Here is a 20,008-nt window from a genome sequence, read left to right as displayed (position 1 = left end):
TCTTATCTAAGAAAAATCGAAGCTTTTGTTTTGGGATGTGTAGTCCACTGTTCTTCTTCTCTTCTAATATGTTGCTTGTTTAGAAACTCAGCAGTCTGTAATTAGCTGACCGGGTCAAGCATCAGGTGCTCTCAGTGTTGTGCGGTCGTGCTTGATCATTAGAAAGCACAGTTGAGTCATCAGTCTTTTCATTCTTTGAGATCACAGTGTTGATCATCCACAGAAACTCTGTCTACCATCCCAACAGCCCAGGGGTGAAACTCTCTGACGTCACACATGCTGCCTCTCCCCCGTCAGCACTATTAACAGTTTCATTAGTAATCACACCAGAGTCAACAGAGTGTGGGACAAATGACTCACTGCTGGAAGTAGAAGTATATATTTTTAGAAGAAATAATGCATTTGTGTATTTGTTTCTTATCTCAAGACATTATTGTTTTCATTTTATTTTATTTACATTCTGACCGAAGAGTCAAAGGTGGGCATTTTTTGAAACTGCTCTTCTGGTGATATTATAAAACTCATAGTGTATGAGCTGCTCATGTTTGTGTAAAAGTTCACATCTTTTCATATGTGTAATATTTCCCATGCACTCATTTTCCTAAGAACTTGACGAGCCAGTTCTCCACGTAACTAAATGTTTAGATGGGTTTTTTACTGAGTTTGAAAGCCTTAAGCATGTAGAAACTTCTAACTCATGTGTTCAGATACATATGTTAGTACAAATCCAATTAAATTAACTAAGGGTGCGCTTGGATGTTTGAACAATCTACAAAGAATGATTCACTATATTACCTACATTATAGTCATGTGATTATGACTACTGTGCATAATCTTTTAATGTCCAATTAACTATTTTAAAAAATTATTTTTACTTGAAAGTAGTCGTCTTTGTATTTAAATTGAATTAATCCCATCACATGTTTGCATTGAAAAGTTGGATTGTATTAGAGCCTCAGATATGCTTTTAAAGAATTCAAAACGACCCTCTGAGAAGGTAATCTTTGGCAAACCATCTTTCCTCGGATCCTTAATTGCAGACATTCCTTACCTGTGTACGTGTGTGAGGAACCGTATCCTCTTTCTCCTGGCCAAGGGGATTTTAATGCGCTGCCATGTAAAACAGAGCCATTATTGTACTTCTGCCCACCAAACAGAGCCTTCTTTCATTTATGAAACAATCCGTATCCCTTACTCTCTCCCTCTTTTTTTCTATTTTCTACGCAGCAAACACCTGGGATTGACTTTCATCCCTCCACCATGTGCCTCTAAATGTCTGCAAACCCTTGGACAGTGAACACTTTTTTACTTCTTTTAACTATATAGTGCTGCAGTGGCTTTAGGAAAGATTGCACCTCTCTCTTTCTCTGGACACTGGAAACCAGGTCAGCAACTGCATGTTTTTTTTTTCTCTCGTTTGTCTCTTTAGAAGTGCTTCTGATTAGAAAAAACATGAAATATGAAAAGAAAGGAAGTTTCCAGTCTTATTCAAGCAACTGTCGAAGTCTTTTTGTGAGAGTAAAATGTATGTGTAACACAAGTGTTAGCGAGAGGGTGGCATGTGATATGACTTATTTACTAAAACCCATAATTAAAACGGTACAGTTGTCACATAATTATCTCTAAGTAGAGATGATGTGCGTTATGTAAAATCCTCCTTCTAAGCTAAAGTTGTATCTGCAATTAAGAGAAAAGACAGTGAATCAATATTCAGTGTGTATTATTAGAGGGAAAATCCCTATTTTAAAATCCTATCATTTTTATTTATTTTATTTTAACATACTGCAGTTATGTAACTTCATCTTTCAAAACCCTTCACGCGCCTAGAGACACCCATTTTCGGTATTATATTTGTGCCTGCTTTGCTTCTAGTTTATTTATGGATTACTCCTATGCTCTGTTTTTCTTAGGGATTTTTTTTAACGTTGAACCATGAGTCACACTAATGTTATTTTCCACAAAAACTATGAATATCTATAAAAATTGTGATTCATAAAATGTCCCGTTCAGCAAAAACAAATCCACCCTAATGCAATTAGAGCTGAGGCTCGTCACCAGGATTTGCTTGATTAATGACACCACAGCCAGGGGGCAAATCATGGTGACGGTGCACCTGAGAGTGATTCGTGCGGCCCCTCCTTGTTTCACTTCACTTAAAAGGGCCCGCTTTACTCCCATGTTCACCGAAGCAGCTCTAGAGACCGGAGACTGTTCTTTTACACACAAGCAAAGCAGCGTGCTAGCATGGTATCAGCAGGGTTGCAGATGCTGGGCATAGCCCTGGCTATCATCGGCTGGATCGGGGTGATCGTGGTTTGCGCTCTCCCAATGTGGCATGTCACAGCTTTCATTGGACAGAATATAGTCACTGCGCAAATAACCTGGGAGGGAATCTGGATGAGCTGTGTGGTGCAGAGCACAGGACAGATGCAGTGTAAGGTGTATGACTCCATGCTGGCCCTCAGCTCAGATCTGCAGGCGGCTCGAGCCCTGACTATCATCTCCATCCTGGTGGGTGTTGTTGGCATCCTGCTAGCGGCTGCTGGAGGGAAATGCACCAACTGCATCGAGGATGAGCGCGTCAAGGCCAAAGTCGGCATCATCTCGGGAGCCATCTTCATCGTGGCTGGAGTTCTGTGTTTGATTCCCGTCTGCTGGACGGCCAATACAATTATAAGGGACTTCTACAACCCTATGACCATCAGCGCACAGAAGAAAGAGTTGGGAGCTTCGTTGTTTATTGGGTGGGCTGCTTCGGCACTGTTGATTATCGGCGGGTCTTTGCTTTGTGCAAACTGCCCTCCTAAAGATCAGTACACTGCTAAGTACACAGCTCGGCCTGGAGGAAACCAAGGCTATGTATGAAGAGGAACCGAAGAGGACTGCGAATAGTGACTTTAATTTGCATACTTTGGTCATTTTTGACTTGTTGTGTTGACCATGCATGTGAATGGGTTTTCACTGGTTGAATTAGCTGTCAGCTGCCAACATTTGATAGTAATGGTGAAATACAAAGAAAGTTTCAGGTCACAGCGCTGAACAGAACAGTACTGCTTTCTGGGTTCACGCTCTGTGGATTCCCTCTTCTGATATGCTTAAAGTGTTAAGGATTTATACAAAATGTAAATTTAACCTTGTTGTGCTTTGTGACAGATATTTGTGCTATGCTACAAAACATTTCAATACATGCATTTCAATAAATAAATTCTTTACAAACACTTATTATTCGTCCTTGTGCTTCATTACACACAGATAAAAATGGATATGTGATAAAAGTCAGGACCTAGCAAACACAGTTAAGTTTGTACTCACTTTGTTTAGAAAGACAGTTGGGTTCCTGATAATTATCTGATCAACTGGGAGGTGTCACAACTCATGGGTAGTACTAACTACATGATGAGTGCAAAAGATTCACACACAGCCACACTTAGAGTAGTAAGCGTGAAATGAATAGTGTATGACTGTAAGCATTCTTGAAAAAATATACTTCAAAGTTATAAAAAAAATATATATATAATATTTATTTATTTATTTCAAACTTTGACAAATAATAGTTGAATAATGTCTACATAAATATCTAAATGTTCTTAGTACCAAATCTTTCATTCATGTGCTGTGGGTGGACGCATAGTTTATTCAGCCGTCTACTGGCCATTATTGCCATTACATGATTTTTACTTGAACATGAAGTCATGTTATTTTATTTTTATCACCAGATGGCAGCATTCTGGCCCCCCAAACGTAAATTTTCCTATTTTCTTTACCCTTCACATTTTAGAAGTGTAGGTTTTTACTACACTGAAGCTCGAAGAGTTTCAACACATGTTTGTACCTGTGAATAAACTATGAAAATGTCCAGTTGAGTTTTGTAGCCATTAATCTGTGTCTACACACACACACACACACAAATCCACCTTGAGAGGTAACTGCAGTAAAGTTATTTAGATGTGTTGATGAATAATTATGATTCACCATTATGTTTCCCTGTTGATGTACAGTTTACTGTGTGCTATTAAAAAATCCAATAAATGCAACAAATAAATTCATAATTTTAACAATTCATTATATTATTATCAATATTTTATCTGTGACAGACTATTTTGGAAGGGCCCATGATATTGACATTTTTTCATTTATCTACTGTAACAAATGTTCTTGCAATTGTGCGCCCATGATGTAAAGATGGTTGCCTCGAGGTCACATACTTCTGGGTGAAGAATGTGAGCAACTGCCAATGAGATGAATGAGCACACTAACAGAAATCTCCCTCCAGTTATTACAGATCACAACTGATCCGTAAAAAGATTTTAATGATCCTTTTGTGTGGTTTCAAATGAGAAAATGTTGTAATGTTTTTCTGCACTTATTATCATAAAAATGTGAAGACAGCATACATAAAATATTTCCAACCATAATCATCCATATAAAGACCATATCTTTTCACAGCGCCTTTTATGTCAGTGCAAGGTCATTTTGAAAAGCTATTTGTTAACTGACCTTGAAGGACCTTGAAGTGTTGCTGTGCTTCTGAAAGCCATTAGTTTTGTGTTTATAATGTAAATGAGCAATCATAGGGGCTCTGCGTAGAAATCATCAGCTCATGAGAACCAAACTCCACCTTCTCCAGTCTTTCCTATAAATAGCAAAAGTCTCTGGTTTGCACACTTTTGGCTACTTTATCACTGTAAAGTCTGTGGTTTAAAAATGGCCTCCCAAGGACTCCAGATTATGGGCATATCCACAGCCATGCTGGGTTGGCTGGGGGTCATTATCGTGTGTGCTTTACCCCAGTGGAAGGTGTCTGCGTTCATCGGGGCCAATATCGTAACAGCACAGGTCATCTGGGAGGGCATGTGGATGAACTGCGTGGTGCAGAGCACTGGACAAATGCAGTGTAAAGTCTACGACTCCATGCTGGCGCTCAGCTCCGATCTCCAAGCGGGCCGGGCCATGATCATCGTCTCCATTTTGACTGGACTCTGTGGAATCGTAATTTCTCTGGCTGGTGGGAAGTGCACCAACTGCATCGAGGACCAAGGCTCCAAAGCAAAGGCGTGCATCGTTGCAGGCATTCTCCTAATTATCTCTGGACTTCTCTGTCTGATCCCAGTGTCGTGGGCGGCACACACGACCATACAGAACTTCTACAACCCGATGATGGTGGAGGCCCAGCGGAGGGAGTTGGGCGCAGCTATGTATGTCGGCTGGGGATCGGCTGGCTTGCTTTTACTGGGAGGAGGAATACTTTGCTGGAACTGCCCACCGAAGCAAGAACGCATCTACAACCCCAAGTTCTCCGCTGTGAGGTCCAATTCTGCTCCGAGAGAGTTTGTCTGAGACTCAGAACACATACGACCGGCCTTAAAATGCACACTCAAGTGACTGATTGATCTAATTCATCACTGTATGTCAGCAATTCATCCGTAGAATTACTGGAGAGACATTTTTTTTTTTACATGTAATAGCATAATATTTTCATTCTTCCTCTTCACAAAAACACAAAGATTATGAATACATATCTTCTAAATAGAGATTGTAGAGTTAAAAAACATCATGGGTTTGATTCTCTAGGGATGCTTGAACTGATGTATTCCTTCAGTGCAATGCAAGTCGCTTTGTATAAAAGAGTCATGTATTTATTACAGCTTTTATGGTGGGATTCTAAATATTGATTGTGTATTTATTTTAAATTGTGTACAAAATTACCTTTTTATTATTTGTCATGTGTATTATGTATTTTTGTGCCATCAACAAAACAATAATAAAGTATTCCAAGTTCTGGTTTAGTTTTCTGTACCTGTTTGCCTACCTGAGTGTTCTAGTTAGTTTCCTTGGTTGTTAATTAGTTACCCACATCTGTTCTGCTTTTGTTGCACTCCTGATGTATTCCTTCAGTGCAATGCAAGTCGCTTTGTATAAAAGAGTCATGTATTTATTACAGCTTTTATGGTGGGATTCTAAATATTGATTGTGTATTTATTTTAAATTGTGTACAAAATTACCTTTTTATTATTTGTCATGTGTATTATGTATTTTTGTGCCATCAACAAAACAATAATAAAGTATCCCAAGTTCTGGTTTAGTTTTCTGTACCTGTTTGCCTACCTGAGTGTTCTAGTTAGTTTCTTTGGTTGTTAATTAGTTACCCACATCTGTTCTGCTTTTCCTTGTTGCACTGCTGTAGTATTTAAGCTCCTGTTCCTTGTCTGGTATTGGTTATGTTTGACCTTGCATTTAAGTGGTTGTGTTATATTTCCATTGATCTCCAGTGTTTCCTAGTGGATTTAAATAAACACTGTTTAATTTGTACTCCTTTGTCATGCGCTTCACTGCAACCACCAACAGCGTTACAACTGTAAGGTATAGCATATTAATCCAATATTATTTCTAATAAATAAATAAGACATGTGGTTTAAATGTTATGGCAAAAATCTGATCCCTAATAATCAAAACATCAGAATATTTCTCTCTTGGCTCAGTGCAACTATATAGAGCATTAGCCTCTTTAATATACATTCTCAATTCCAGTCCTCACGTACCACCGCTCTGCACGTTTTGTATGTTCCTCTTATCACTTCAGACATCTGTTCTATACAACCGTAAGTGCCCTGAGAAGGATATTCCACCATGATTCCAGTTCAAAGGGAGCTTATACGTTCCATTCGAAGGGCATTCAAGTGTGCGAGATGTGAATTTAAAACGTATTTATTTACAGAGGTACAGTATATGTCACACTTCACACTTCTCTTGTAGGTTTCGTCTTTGTGTGAAGACGCTGCAGGCCGCGGCGTAGCACAAATCCGCGAATTAATATTCCGAAGTGAAGTAAACTTCGACGGATTTCACAATCTCAGGGAGTAGGGAGCAAAGAACACTGGGGATCATTCACTAAGCATGCATACTCACAAATTGTACAACCGTAAGTGCACTGAGAAGGATATTCCACCATGATTCCAGTTCAGAGTGAGCTTATATGTTCCATTCAAAGGGCATTAAAGTGTGCGAGATGTGAATTTAAAACGTATTTATTTACAGAGGTATATGTCACACTTCACACTTCTCTTGTAGGTTTCGTCTGTGTGTGAAGACGCTGCAGGCCGTGGCGTAGCACAAATCCGCGAATGAATGTTCCGAAGATAAGTAAACTTCGACGGATTTCACAATCTCAGGGAGTAGGGAGCAAAGAACACTGGGGATCATTCACTAAGCATGCATACTCACAAACTGTATGTCAGCAATTCATCCGTAGAATTACTGGAGAGACATTTTTTTTTTTACATGTAATAGCATAATATTTTCATTCTTCCTCTTCACAAAAACACAAAGATTATGAATACATATCTTCTAAATAGAGATTGTAGAGTTAAAAAACATCATGGGTTTGATTCTCTAGGGATGCTTGAACTGATGTATTCCTTCAGTGCAATGCAAGTCGCTTTGTATAAAAGAGTCATGTATTTATTACAGCTTTTATGGTGGGATTCTAAATATTGATTGTGTATTTATTTTAAATTGTGTACAAAATTACCTTTTTATTATTTGTCATGTGTATTATGTATTTTTGTGCCATCAACAAAACAATAATAAAGTATTCCAAGTTCTGGTTTAGTTTTCTGTACCTGTTTGCCTACCTGAGTGTTCTAGTTAGTTTCCTTGGTTGTTAATTAGTTACCCACATCTGTTCTGCTTTTGTTGCACTCCTGTAGTATTTAAGCTCCTGTTCCTTGTCTGGTATTGGTTATGTTTGACCTTGCATTTAAGTGGTTGTGTTATATTTCCATTGATCTCCAGTGTTTCCTAGTGGATTTAAATAAACACTGTTTAATTTGTACTCCTTTGTCATGCGCTTCACTGCAACCACCAACAGCGTTACAACTGTAAGGTATAGCATATTAATCCAATATTATTTCTAATAAATTCTGCTCCGAGAGAGTTTGTCTGAGACTCAGAACACATACGACCGGCCTTAAAATGCACACTCAAGTGACTGATTGATCTAATTCATCACTGTATGTCAGCAATTCATCCGTAGAATTACTGGAGAGACATTTTTTTTTTTACATGTAATAGCATAATATTTTCATTCTTCCTCTTCACAAAAACACAAAGATTATGAATACATATCTTCTAAATAGAGATTGTAGAGTTAAAAAACATCATGGGTTTGATTCTCTAGGGATGCTTGAACTGATGTATTCCTTCAGTGCAATGCAAGTCGCTTTGTATAAAAGAGTCATGTATTTATTACAGCTTTTATGGTGGGATTCTAAATATTGATTGTGTATTTATTTTAAATTGTGTACAAAATTACCTTTTTATTATTTGTCATGTGTATTATGTATTTTTGTGCCATCAACAAAACAATAATAAAGTATCCCAAGTTCTGGTTTAGTTTTCTGTACCTGTTTGCCTACCTGAGTGTTCTAGTTAGTTTCTTTGGTTGTTAATTAGTTACCCACATCTGTTCTGCTTTTCCTTGTTGCACTGCTGTAGTATTTAAGCTCCTGTTCCTTGTCTGGTATTGGTTATGTTTGACCTTGCATTTAAGTGGTTGTGTTATATTTCCATTGATCTCCAGTGTTTCCTAGTGGATTTAAATAAACACTGTTTAATTTGTACTCCTTTGTCATGCGCTTCACTGCAACCACCAACAGCGTTACAACTGTAAGGTATAGCATATTAATCCAATATTATTTCTAATAAATAAATAAGACATGTGGTTTAAATGTTATGGCAAAAATCTGATCCCTAATAATCAAAACATCAGAATATTTCTCTCTTGGCTCAGTGCAACTATATAGAGCATTAGCCTCTTTAATATACATTCTCAATTCCAGTCCTCTCGTACCACCGCTCTGCACGTTTTGTATGTTCCTCTTATCACTTCAGACATCTGTTCTATACAACCGTAAGTGCCCTGAGAAGGATATTCCACCATGATTCCAGTTCAAAGGGAGCTTATACGTTCCATTCGAAGGGCATTCAAGTGTGCGAGATGTGAATTTAAAACGTATTTATTTACAGAGGTACAGTATATGTCACACTTCACACTTCTCTTGTAGGTTTCGTCTGTGTGTGAAGACGCTGCAGGCCGTGGCGTAGCACAAATCCGCGAATGAATGTTCCGAAGATAAGTAAACTTCGACGGATTTCACAATCTCAGGGAGTAGGGAGCAAAGAACACTGGGGATCATTCACTAAGCATGCATACTCACAAATGTGTGCTTGGAATGTGCGTACGAATGATTTTAGGAACAAAACACGATTCAGCAAAACATTCGTAATAAAATGTATTCTAAATTTACGAAAATATAGGAACAACTGAAACCACACATACACAAAAAGCACATCTGTATGGCCTTATAATCGTATTAAAGGATAAGTTCACTTTCAGAATAAAAAATTATCTAGCGAAACGGTCGGTCATTTTCTTAAAACAATACGAATTGATATACTCTTTAACCACAAATGCTCGTCTTGCACCAGCCCGACCTCAAGCATTACATTATCATGTTGGAAAGGTCACGCGTGACGTAGGCAGAAGTACTGACCCAGTGTTTACAAAGCGAGCATGCGAAGAAAGTCAAATGCCCTATAGAGCATTAGCCTCTTTAATATACATTCTCAATTCCAGTCCTCTCGTACCACCGCTCTGCACGTTTTGTATGTTCCTCTTATCACTTCAGACATCTGTTCTGTACAACCGTAAGTGCACTGAGAAGGATATTCCACCATGATTCCAGTTCAGAGTGAGCTTATATGTTCCATTCAAAGGGCATTAAAGTGTGCGAGATGTGAATTTAAAACGTATTTATTTACAGAGGTATATGTCACACTTCACACTTCTCTTGTAGGTTTCGTCTGTGTGTGAAGACGCTGCAGGCCGTGGCGTAGCACAAATCCGCGAATGAATGTTCCGAAGATAAGTAAACTTCGACGGATTTCACAATCTCAGGGAGTAGGGAGCAAAGAACACTGGGGATCATTCACTAAGCATGCATACTCACAAATGTGTGCTTGGAATGTGCGTACGAATGATTTTAGGAACAAAACACGATTCAGCAAAACATTCGTAATAAAATGTATTCTAAATTTACGAAAATATAGGAACAACTGAAACCACACATACACAAAAAGCACATCTGTTTGACCTTATAATCGTATTAAAACCCGTTTCCACTCATCTGAGAGAATGTTCAAATCTTTGTTCACAAGGATGAAGTCAATGACATTATCTTTGACACAGTTAAGAAAGACAAGACAGCAGTTTCATGCAGCCAAAACCATATCTGAATGTGTCTTCATGGAAAGCACTGAGCAAGCAGCATATCTGAAGAATCTTTCTTTGGATTCTTGTTCAGCAGGATTAACCAAACAGATATGCAAAACTCCTCCCAGTGCCTGTGTCTAAATCAAACAGGCCATCACTTCCTGCTTGTTTCTCAGACACCTATGGGTTAAGACCAGACCAAAGCTGCGTTTGAGTTTGACAACACCAGCAGCTTCAACATGGGGAGGATTGCTAAAGAGGTTTCCGGCCAGATCCTGTGCTTCATTGGTTTTGTTGGCATATGTGTCTGCTGTGGCATTCCCATGTGGCGCGTCACTTCGTACATCGGTGCCAACATCGTCACGGGCCAGATCGTCTGGGACGGCTTGTGGATGAACTGTGTGGTGCAGAGCACAGGACAGATGCAGTGTAAAGTCCAAGACTCAATCATGCGACTGACCCAGGACTTGCAAGCGGCACGTGCGCTGACCGTCATCGCAATGGTGATCGGCTTCATTGGGATGCTCTTGACGTTTGTGGGAGGCCAGTGCAGCAGCTGTCTGAAGAAAGAGTCCTCAATGGCCAAAGTGCTGATCCTGGGAGGCATCCTGTGCATTGTAGCTTGAGTCGTCTGTCTCATTCCCGTCTGCTGGTCCTCAGCATGCACCATCTCAGATTTCCAGAGCGTTCTCACAATCGAGACCCAAAAGAGGGAGCTTGGGGCATCCATATACATTGGCTGGGGCCTTCTGTTTGGAGGGATCATTCTGTGTACTTCCTGCCCACCGAGAGAAGAAATGTATCCAAAATACCCAGGCATGTACCCCTACCAAGGACCTATGTATGGGCCTCCTGGATCTTATATGCCTGCCAAAACATATGCACCGAGTGCTGTATATACTGGAGCTTATGTTCCTAACAAACCTTATCTGGCCCCAACTTACTCACCTGTTCCGGCACAATATCTTTAGCTAATGGACAATAATTTTAGCTGACACTTTCTGAAACATTTTTTAATGAAATCTCTACTAAATTCAGTGTTTGGTTAAATAAAATGTGTAAATGTATGTATGACATGCTTGCAGTGTCTTATTATTTGCTAGTCTATGAATAGAGATGATTTGGAAAATCTTGTTTGTACTCTTTCTCCTCTCATTGCAGTTTTTCTACTGGTAGAGATGATGTAATGCTAATGAAGTAGCAGCGTTTCTCTACTAGTAGTGAAGCTGTGGGATTTAGTTATTAAGAAATATATGTTTGAACTTTTCAGTTTCTAAGCTATTTTTTTGAGAAATCACAGAACAGTGTTGACTATACATTTTCGCGCTGAATGATCTGCGCGTGATGTACGAGCTACTGTCTGTAATGTGTGTGAGTTACAGTGCAGCAGCGCATTAGATTAGAACGGCGATTAACTTACCTGTACAATAAGCTGTTTAAAACGTGCATTCTCCCGTTCAATTTCGAGCATCCAGTAATATAATCACACATGTCTTGTGGAGCGCTTTCAGAGTATGCATTTATTTGTCATTTGAACTGTTTGGAAACAGAGCGTAAATGTGGAAGTCCTTCAAAGATTTCTTATCCTGTTGCGCCCTCTGTAGGACCAGCGACTAGTCGACATCAAGCTTAAAGCGTCATGGCAGAGAATTGAATCGACTAGTCGATTAGTCGGTGCAACCCCTAGTATATATGTATGTTTCAACAGAGTAGGTGAAATTTGGAAGTACTATGTCAAATAAATATACTTCTGGATTATTATAAATGATCTCAGAATTTCATTTATATATTTATCCTTCATTAGCTGAAAATTGAGCATTAAACCTTTATTGCCTATAGCTGTCAAATAGACAAAAAAGATTAAATATAAAAACACAAAATAAAAATGACTAAAAATGAAAATATGATAATATCGTTCAGCTTTATTTTTTGCTTCAATTTTTTTACTTTGAGTCTCAACAAATTTGTGTGTGATATCTGCCCAATCCTTTTGGTTGATGACTTGGTTCCTTTGTGTTTGTGTGACACTTTATTGTTCCTCGTTGATGCGCATCTCACCGAAACCAGCCGCTGTATCGTCATTCCTTGCTGGGGAATCTGGTCAGGCTTGAAAATTCACCTTAACCCGGTTTCAGGTCCATCCGACATGGACTCCTCCCTTCTGAGACAATCTTAAAACTCTGAAAGCTAGGATCAGAAGTCATTACTACGATTAACAGAGGAGCAAACACTTCCAAGCCAACGAAGCTGAGCAAACAAGAGAAAAATGGTGTCTATGTGTCGACAGATCCTAGGCCTGTCCCTGGCCATTATTGGTTTCTTGGGAGCGATTATTATTTGCGCCCTTCCCATGTGGAAGATGTCTGCGTTCATTGGAGCCAACATCGTGACAGCACAGATCATCTGGGAGGGCTTGTGGATGAACTGTGTGGTCCAGAGCACAGGGCAGATGCAGTGCAAAATCTACGACTCGCTCTTGGCTTTACCTCAGGACTTGCAGGCTGCTCGGGCGCTTGTGATCATCGCCATCATTATCTGCATCTTTGGGCTCGTCCTGGGGATTGCCGGTGGAAAATGCACAAACTTTGTTGAGAGGGAAGACAGCAAGACAAAGGTGGCTATCGCCAGTGGTGTGATCTTCATCATCGCCGGAGTGTTGGTCCTGGTCCCCGTCTGCTGGTCAACTAACAGGTGTTCGGTGCACCTCCTGCCCGCCTAAAGAGGACAACTACAACATCAAGTACTCTCAGCCACGGTCCACTGCCAACAGCAGAGCCTACGTCTGACAGTAATCAAGCATGCAAAGACTTTTTACTTACAAAGACCCTTTTTTCGTAAAACCTCTTTATTCCCATCTCTGGATTTTTTCCCCAATGAGAAACGAAGGAAGGCCAGTGTCTGATATGGCATAGTTTATTTACTGAGATTTTGTGCTGTGTTTCCACAGATCACTGAAAGAGAAAGTGTGCATTTATGATGAGAGGAATCAAACTCAGGGAAGCGACGGAGATCTGAAATGTTAACTGTGTTTTTTGTTTTTTTTTAGAAACAAGCTGTTCTTGTAATTTATGTTTAATATGACAATATGAATAGTTCCATTAATCATTGTAGGTATCTGACTGTTAATAAATTACAAAGGCCATGGTTTTATAAAATGTGCATTAACCTTCTACATTTTTTCTAAACATAAATTAGCATTTTTGCACAAAGATGCCTTAATCGGTACATTTGTCTTACCGTTTGTTTATTAAAATAAATGCTTCTGTAAAACAATTTATTAATACTGCATTGACTTCATTTCATAATAATAGTTTGACAGTACTGAATATTCTCACATCAAAGAAAACATTACAGATCGTGCTGAAACTGTTGAAAACAGCGACAGAGATGTTGGAGGAGATCTCCTGTAAACCCGGTTTTTAGCAATGCTGTTAAAAAAATCTCTATTTTGCTGTAAAAAAAAAAAAACTATTAATAGACAACTATCAGACATGTTTAGTCTGTCTCCACTTCATTCAAAGAAATTTAGTGAAAATTAGAGCTACTAGGCAAAAACAATTGTTTCTTCAGTAATATTTGCTCATTGACAGTGCTTTTTTTTTTCAAATGGGTGAACAGATACTCTATAACTTTTTTGAAACAACTGCCAAAAATTAAAATGATGCTGCTCAGTGGTGAAAGACCAGCCAGTGGTGGATTAAAATGATTTTTAGCCAGCAAGCTTTAAAAAAAAAGGATAATTCAACATAAATAAAATGAGTGTAAATTCACTACACTCTTAAAAATAAAGGTGCTTAAAAGGTTCTTCACAGAGATGTCTATAACTTTTTTGAAACAACTGCCAAAAATTAAAATGATGCTGCTCAGTGGTGAAAGACCAGCCAGTGGTGGATTAAAATGATTTTTAGCCAGCAAGCTTTACAAAAAAAGGATAATTCAACATAAATAAAATGATTGTAAATTCACTACACTCTTAAAAATAAAGGTGCTTAAAAGGTTCTTCAAGCGATGCCATAGAAGAACCATTTTTGGTTCCACAAAGAACCATTCGGTCAAAGGTTCTTTAAAGAACCATCTCTTTCTTACCTTTCTATAATCTGAAGAACCTTCTTTCGCCACAAAGAAGCTTTTGTGAAACAGAAAGGTTCTTCAGATGTTAAAGGTTCTTTATGGAACCATTTAGACAAAAAGGTTCTTCTATGGCATCGTGAAGCACCTTTATTTTTAAGAGTGTAGATCTATGAAGAGGCTGAAAAGAGGAGGAAGGAGAAACAGATTTTTTTAAAGTCTCAACCACACCTTCTTTCAGAATTTCTGGAAAAGGCAATGGCCGTGTTTACAGTGCATGTAGAAGAATACTATGTTATTAATCAGAATTTGGTCAGAAGTAGATTATGTGTCTGTGGCAATACTCTATGATGGGTCATACAGGTATAAACAGTTGAATGTGTTGCTGATGGGCCTTTTTGAAATATCTATGCTGAGGGCATGCCAACATCAAATCCATCCCTGAGATTCATGTGCATGCATTACAGCAAATTAGCACATTTTCAAGAAAAAACAAACAAAGGTTAGCACAGAATTTAAATATTTCATAAATGCAGGATGCTTGAACAATTTTAACATTTAGACGGAATAAAAAAACACACAGAATCTCTATTCCAACCAAAACACTGTGAAGATGTTTTGCTGAAACTTTGGTTTCACAGGTCCTCCCAAACCGGTTAGACAAGATGCCAGCGGTGATACCAGCAAAGGCATTTGTCTGAATATTAACAACAGGATGTGGGTCACATACTTTTGCAAGACATTTCTGTCTTCATGTGGACCTGGATAAATATAGAAACACGGAATTCAACCTGTAGAAAGCTTTCAGTATGCTTCTAAACAAGTTTGCTCCCTTTAGGAATTGACAAAGGACCGTAAACTGATCTCTCATATATTTAAATATCACAAACGCATAGAATCTCACAAAGCTGCTTTGCCTCAGTTTGTGCAGATTCCCATTTGCACTAGCATGTATTTTTCTGAATCCAGCACGTTTACCTCCTTCATACAGGTTTAGTTTTTTTAAAAGGACGGCTATTCAGATGGCGTCTATGGGCATGTAGTTACATGGGTTGCATCCTGGCCCTGTTCGGCTGGATTGGAGTGATAATTGTGTGCGCCCTACCCATGTGGAGAGTAACAGCCTTCATTGGCACCAACATTGTGACCTCCTCTGGGAGGGGATCTGGATGAGCTGTGTGGTGGAGAGCACCGGACAGATGCAGTGTAAGGTCTACGACTCCATGCTGGCGCTGAGCCCCGATCTGAAGGCTGCTCGTGTCCTGCTGGTGTTTTCCATCCGTGGGCATCACTGGGACTCTCGTGGCACTCGTCTCAGGGAAATGCACCAACTTCATAGCTGAGGAACGAGGAAAAGTGAAAGCATCCATTGTTGCTGGCGTGCTTCTGATGGTCTCTGGAGTTCTGTGTCTTATCACTGTGTCCTGGACTGCTGTTATTATAGTGAACGACTTCTATAACCCCCTGTTGCTGGATGCTCAGCGCAGGGAGCTGGGGGCTTCTCTGTGCCGCCGCAGGGCTGCTTCTGGTGCTGGGAGGGGGGCTGCTTTGCAGTTCTTGCCCACCAAAAGAGAACTGCTCAACGTTTGTCATATACAATCCTGTAAAGATGTCAAAGCCGTCCAGAGGGGCTGACGCTCTTCTGAACCACACAGCGCCAGTATCACGCTCTCCAACTCCTCCCAAGACCTGCATCTAGACCACCAGACATTACTTTAAAGATAATTTTGTGGTGTGTTTTGAAATGACAAAATATTGTAGGTGAAATATTTGGTGCACTTTTAGCTCTTTGAATTGTCTTTTGTAAATGCTTGCGCAAAAGCACTTGTTTTTCAGTAATGATGTGTAGGTTTATATGAATTAAATATGCCCATACTGCGCAATTTTTTTTTCTGGCCAAAATATATTTTAAATATATGGTGTGAACAAAGAAGTTAAATGAAATATATTTATTATGCTAAAAATATATTTAGTTTCAACCTTCTTATACCAAAATATATGTCTACATTTCCAATCTTTAGTCTAAATGCAAATGTGGACGGAACAGAGCTAAGCTAGATTTATGATTCATTATAATTTTTTTTTAAATAAAATGGATCAAATATATGTTCACAATATGTTATAGACACCAAATAAAAATTTTCTTTAAATGTGAAATGTGAATGCATTTTCTTGTATTGAAAATATGGAGACCAAAATATATTTTGAAATGCATTTAAAAAATATATTCATATATATTCAAAAATACACAAAAATGGCATCAACAAAAAACAAACAAACGTATATGTTGATAGAAAATATATTTATGGAAACACATTTTTAGCAAACACATTTCTAGGCCATATTTTGTATATTTTAATACATACATTCACTGATTCGTTCATTTATTTATTTTCATTTTTTATCCTGTATGGGTGTTTCCTAGCATATGGCTGGTTTTGTTTTTGTGAGATTGAATTTACTGCCAAAAAATAAGCGTATGCTGCTCAGTGATGGGCCATACATAAGTAGCTGCTGTGGAATGTTTTGCTGATGGGCCGTTTTAAGACATTTTATGTAAGTTTTATATGAATGAAACATGCTTCCTAAATCGTTGTTGGTGTTTCTATTTTATTTCACTTCATTTTATTGATATTTGTTTTTATTTTTATTATTCTGATGACACCATGACGTGTATTTCACCTGTATTGCGTGTTTCTTCTTCTTTCTGTACAAAGAGTTATAAGCATGAATGGGTAATGTGACACAAGTGCTTCTTTCTCTGTCTGACTCATTTGAATTCATAATTAATATAAACAAACTGAAACCCAGTTCTCCCACCTAGCCTTCCTCACAGGCTCATATTACACAGTTCTCAGGCTTCAACACACAAACAACCTGGCCTTGCTTACAATGAAAGCATCATTTGTTCAAATTTTATCCTCAACAGTCTCGAGTCACAGAGTTATTTCAGATAACCACTTCAAGGAAATGTCATGTGTTCTTTTAAGCAAAGCACATGCGAATTCTTTTATGTCGGAGCACATGCAGTGCATTCTCAGAGATGTAAACAAATGATGTCAAAGACAGAAATAAAAGCATGACAGGCACCTCTCCAGCTCTCTGTTGAGTAACTGCTCCTCAGTCAGTATCGGTTTCATTCACGCTCCAAACACAAATGTCTCAGTTGAACAAATTCCAGTTAAACGTCACCCGTAGTTTGATATACTGCCCCCTATCGAGAGAAAGCCATTCATATGCTAGCCTTTACAGAACAAAAATATATGGGAACACACTGCAAAATATAATGCGATATATTACATAATACATTTCCATATATTGGAAACTAGTGCTTATATTTTTCAATATACAGCAATATATCAACAACTAAATCTGCTGCGACTAAATCACATCTATTTCATTATTAAAAGCACTGTTGCTCAGAAATAAAACAACTATTTCCTAATGGTTGTTTTCTGTCCTCCCCAGCCCCTCCATGGCTCTGCAGGTCTTGGGAATCACTCTTTCAATGATGGGCTTTGCAGGAACCATCATCATCTGCGCTCTGCCCATGTGGAAGGTGACGGCCTTCATCGGCACGAACATTGTGGTGGCTCAGGTCTTCTGGGAGGGCCTGTGGATGACGTGTGTGTACGAGCGCATCGGTCAGATGCAGTGTAAACTCTACGACGCGCTGCTGGATTTGGATCCTTCCCTGCAGGCGGCGCGCGGGCTGGTCGTGACCACCATGGCTCTGGCCTGCTTGGCTTTCCTCATCTTTCTGGTTGGGGCTGACTGCACGAACTGCCTCAGTAACCCACGAGCCAAAGCACGGATCGTGGTGGTCTCTGGGGTCACCTTCATGCTTTCTGGACTGACCGCTGTGGTGCCCGTGTCCTGGACGGCCGACTCCATCATCAGAGACTTTCACAATCCCATCGTGCATGAAGCGCTGAAGAGGGAGATGGGGGCGGCGCTGTATGTGGGCTGGGTCACTGCGGGCTTTCTGTTCGTCGGTGGGGCGGTTCTCTGCACCAGCTGCCCACCAGAGCGGCACAACTACTCACCGAGATACACTTTATCCAAGACGGACACCCACAGCAGCTATGCCATAAAGAACTATGTGTGATATACAACACATGACACTAAACGGACACGCTGATCAAGTGCAAAAGTGATATTTACACAACTGATAAACAAGAAAAGTTCAAAGAATAAAAGAATATACTTGGCTTTTGAGGTTTCTGTGCTAAATAAGAAAAGTGGTATTTTTAATTGATTATCAAAAGAAAGAAAGAAAGAAAGGAATTTGTGCTTGTCAGTTTTGTGTACTAATCTCTGTATAGATAAAATAAAAAAATAAATAAAAAAACATTTAAAACCTTAGGTGACTCAGACTTAGATGACATCAGTATATTAATATTTTGTGTGTGTGTGTGTGTGTGTGTGTGTGAGAGAGAGAGAGAGAGAGTGAGAGGGTGTGTGAGAGAGAGAGTTTATTAATGTGTTTAATAATGTGTTTTCTATTTTGTAATGCTTCAAACAAATAATTTTGAGAAATAAAGATTAAAATAATGTTAAAAATAATTCTCACTTGTTGCATTGTCCCCTTAAACTGTATATGCTCTATTTTTATTTGTGAGTAAAATGATTACTGATCAATATTAGTGAACAAGATTTAATGAAAAATATCCCATGGATTATTCCATTAAAATGAAGACAATGCATTCAACTATTTATCTCAAACTTTGATGTGATATTAACATTATACATTTATGTACTAGAAATAAATTAAAGAGATAAACCACACACAAATTGAAATTCTGTCATCATTCAATCACTGTTATGTTATTCCAGCACAAAATATTTTGATAGATATGAACATGATTTTTTTTAATGCATTGTATTTTAAATGTCATAATTGTGATTTTTGTGTGATATGATTACTTGTTTACTTTTTAATTTAGGTTGCCTAGTCAGGGAATACAAATGAAAATAAGCCTTTAAGGAATTGTTTTGTTTCTTTTAATTAATGAGTGCTGTCCCCATCAAATAAATAAGTAAATAAATAACAGTTTTGATTACCATTGACTTCCATTGTCTAGAGAGAAAAAAGGCGAGATTAATGTAGAATTGTCATTTTTGAGTGAATTGATCCTTTGTTTTAAACCCCACAGCTTAGCCTAACTAGCCTATGTAAATCGATTTCAAGTACATAGAGTGCTGTTGTGAACCAGAAAAATCAGAAAGAAAGAAAAAAGAAGGAATTGGTGTATTAGGCCTACAAAACATTAAAAAACATTAATTAAAGAGTTCATAAGCCGTGTAATTGTACACGTTATAGGTACTTTTTTGTCAAGAGAAAGTAAAATTGTATTCAAATAGTGTTTTATCTCGTTAAGGCCCGTTCACACCAAGCACGATAACTATAACGATAACGATAAAGATATAGTTCTAAAAATCGTTCTCAATATTAAAGAATAGCATAGTTCACACCACAACTATAACGATACAGAAGAACAATATCGTTGTGATCACTTTCAAATTTTTTTCCAGCTGATGAACGATAAAACACTGACAGCCAATCAGAATCCATCCTGCTGTAACGAGCTCAAGAATTTAAAGCGGCAGACTCATGTGCGCTTAGAATAAACAGACACTAAATGATTTTAGCAAATGGCTGCAATATAA

At 38.6% G+C, this 20,008-nt stretch overlaps 4 protein-coding genes and 2 pseudogenes across 4 annotated transcripts; all 6 read left to right on the top strand.

Annotated features, from left to right (window-relative positions):
- Nucleotides 1-2,197: 2,197 nt before the first annotated feature.
- Nucleotides 2,198-3,054, top strand: LOC107749066 (claudin-4-like). Its single transcript, XM_016564115.1, has one exon. It carries the CDS (start codon nucleotides 2,245-2,247, stop codon nucleotides 2,863-2,865), a length of 621 nt encoding a protein of 206 aa, XP_016419601.1. The 5' UTR covers nucleotides 2,198-2,244; the 3' UTR covers nucleotides 2,866-3,054.
- Nucleotides 3,055-4,704: 1,650 nt separating this feature from the next.
- On the top strand, nucleotides 4,705-5,397 carry LOC107749065 (claudin-4-like). Its single transcript, XM_016564114.1, has one exon. It carries the CDS (start codon nucleotides 4,705-4,707, stop codon nucleotides 5,335-5,337), a length of 633 nt encoding a protein of 210 aa, XP_016419600.1. The 3' UTR covers nucleotides 5,338-5,397.
- Nucleotides 5,398-10,482: 5,085 nt separating this feature from the next.
- LOC107749064 (claudin-4-like) lies at nucleotides 10,483-11,290 on the top strand (annotated as a pseudogene).
- A 1,202-nt stretch (nucleotides 11,291-12,492) lies between these two features.
- Nucleotides 12,493-13,543, top strand: LOC107749060 (claudin-4-like). Its single transcript, XM_016564109.1, has 2 exons — nucleotides 12,493-12,953; nucleotides 12,985-13,543. The coding sequence occupies exons 1-2, from the start codon at nucleotides 12,537-12,539 to the stop codon at nucleotides 13,054-13,056; spliced, it is 489 nt and encodes a 162-aa protein (XP_016419595.1). The 5' UTR covers nucleotides 12,493-12,536; the 3' UTR covers nucleotides 13,057-13,543.
- A 1,842-nt stretch (nucleotides 13,544-15,385) lies between these two features.
- LOC107749059 (claudin-4-like) lies at nucleotides 15,386-16,037 on the top strand (annotated as a pseudogene).
- Nucleotides 16,038-17,813: 1,776 nt separating this feature from the next.
- Nucleotides 17,814-18,446, top strand: LOC107749063 (claudin-4-like). The gene has a single exon (XM_016564112.1). It carries the CDS (start codon nucleotides 17,814-17,816, stop codon nucleotides 18,444-18,446), a length of 633 nt encoding a protein of 210 aa, XP_016419598.1.
- Nucleotides 18,447-20,008: the final 1,562 nt, after the last annotated feature.

Source organism: Sinocyclocheilus rhinocerous, unplaced genomic scaffold (assembly GCF_001515625.1).
Source record: "Sinocyclocheilus rhinocerous isolate Xijiao unplaced genomic scaffold, SAMN03320098_v1.1 scaffold1522, whole genome shotgun sequence".
NCBI classification, from domain to species: domain Eukaryota; kingdom Metazoa; phylum Chordata; class Actinopteri; order Cypriniformes; family Cyprinidae; genus Sinocyclocheilus; species Sinocyclocheilus rhinocerous.
The sequence above is the reverse complement of the archived record's forward strand: the minus strand, read 5'-3'. Positions and strand labels throughout refer to the sequence as shown.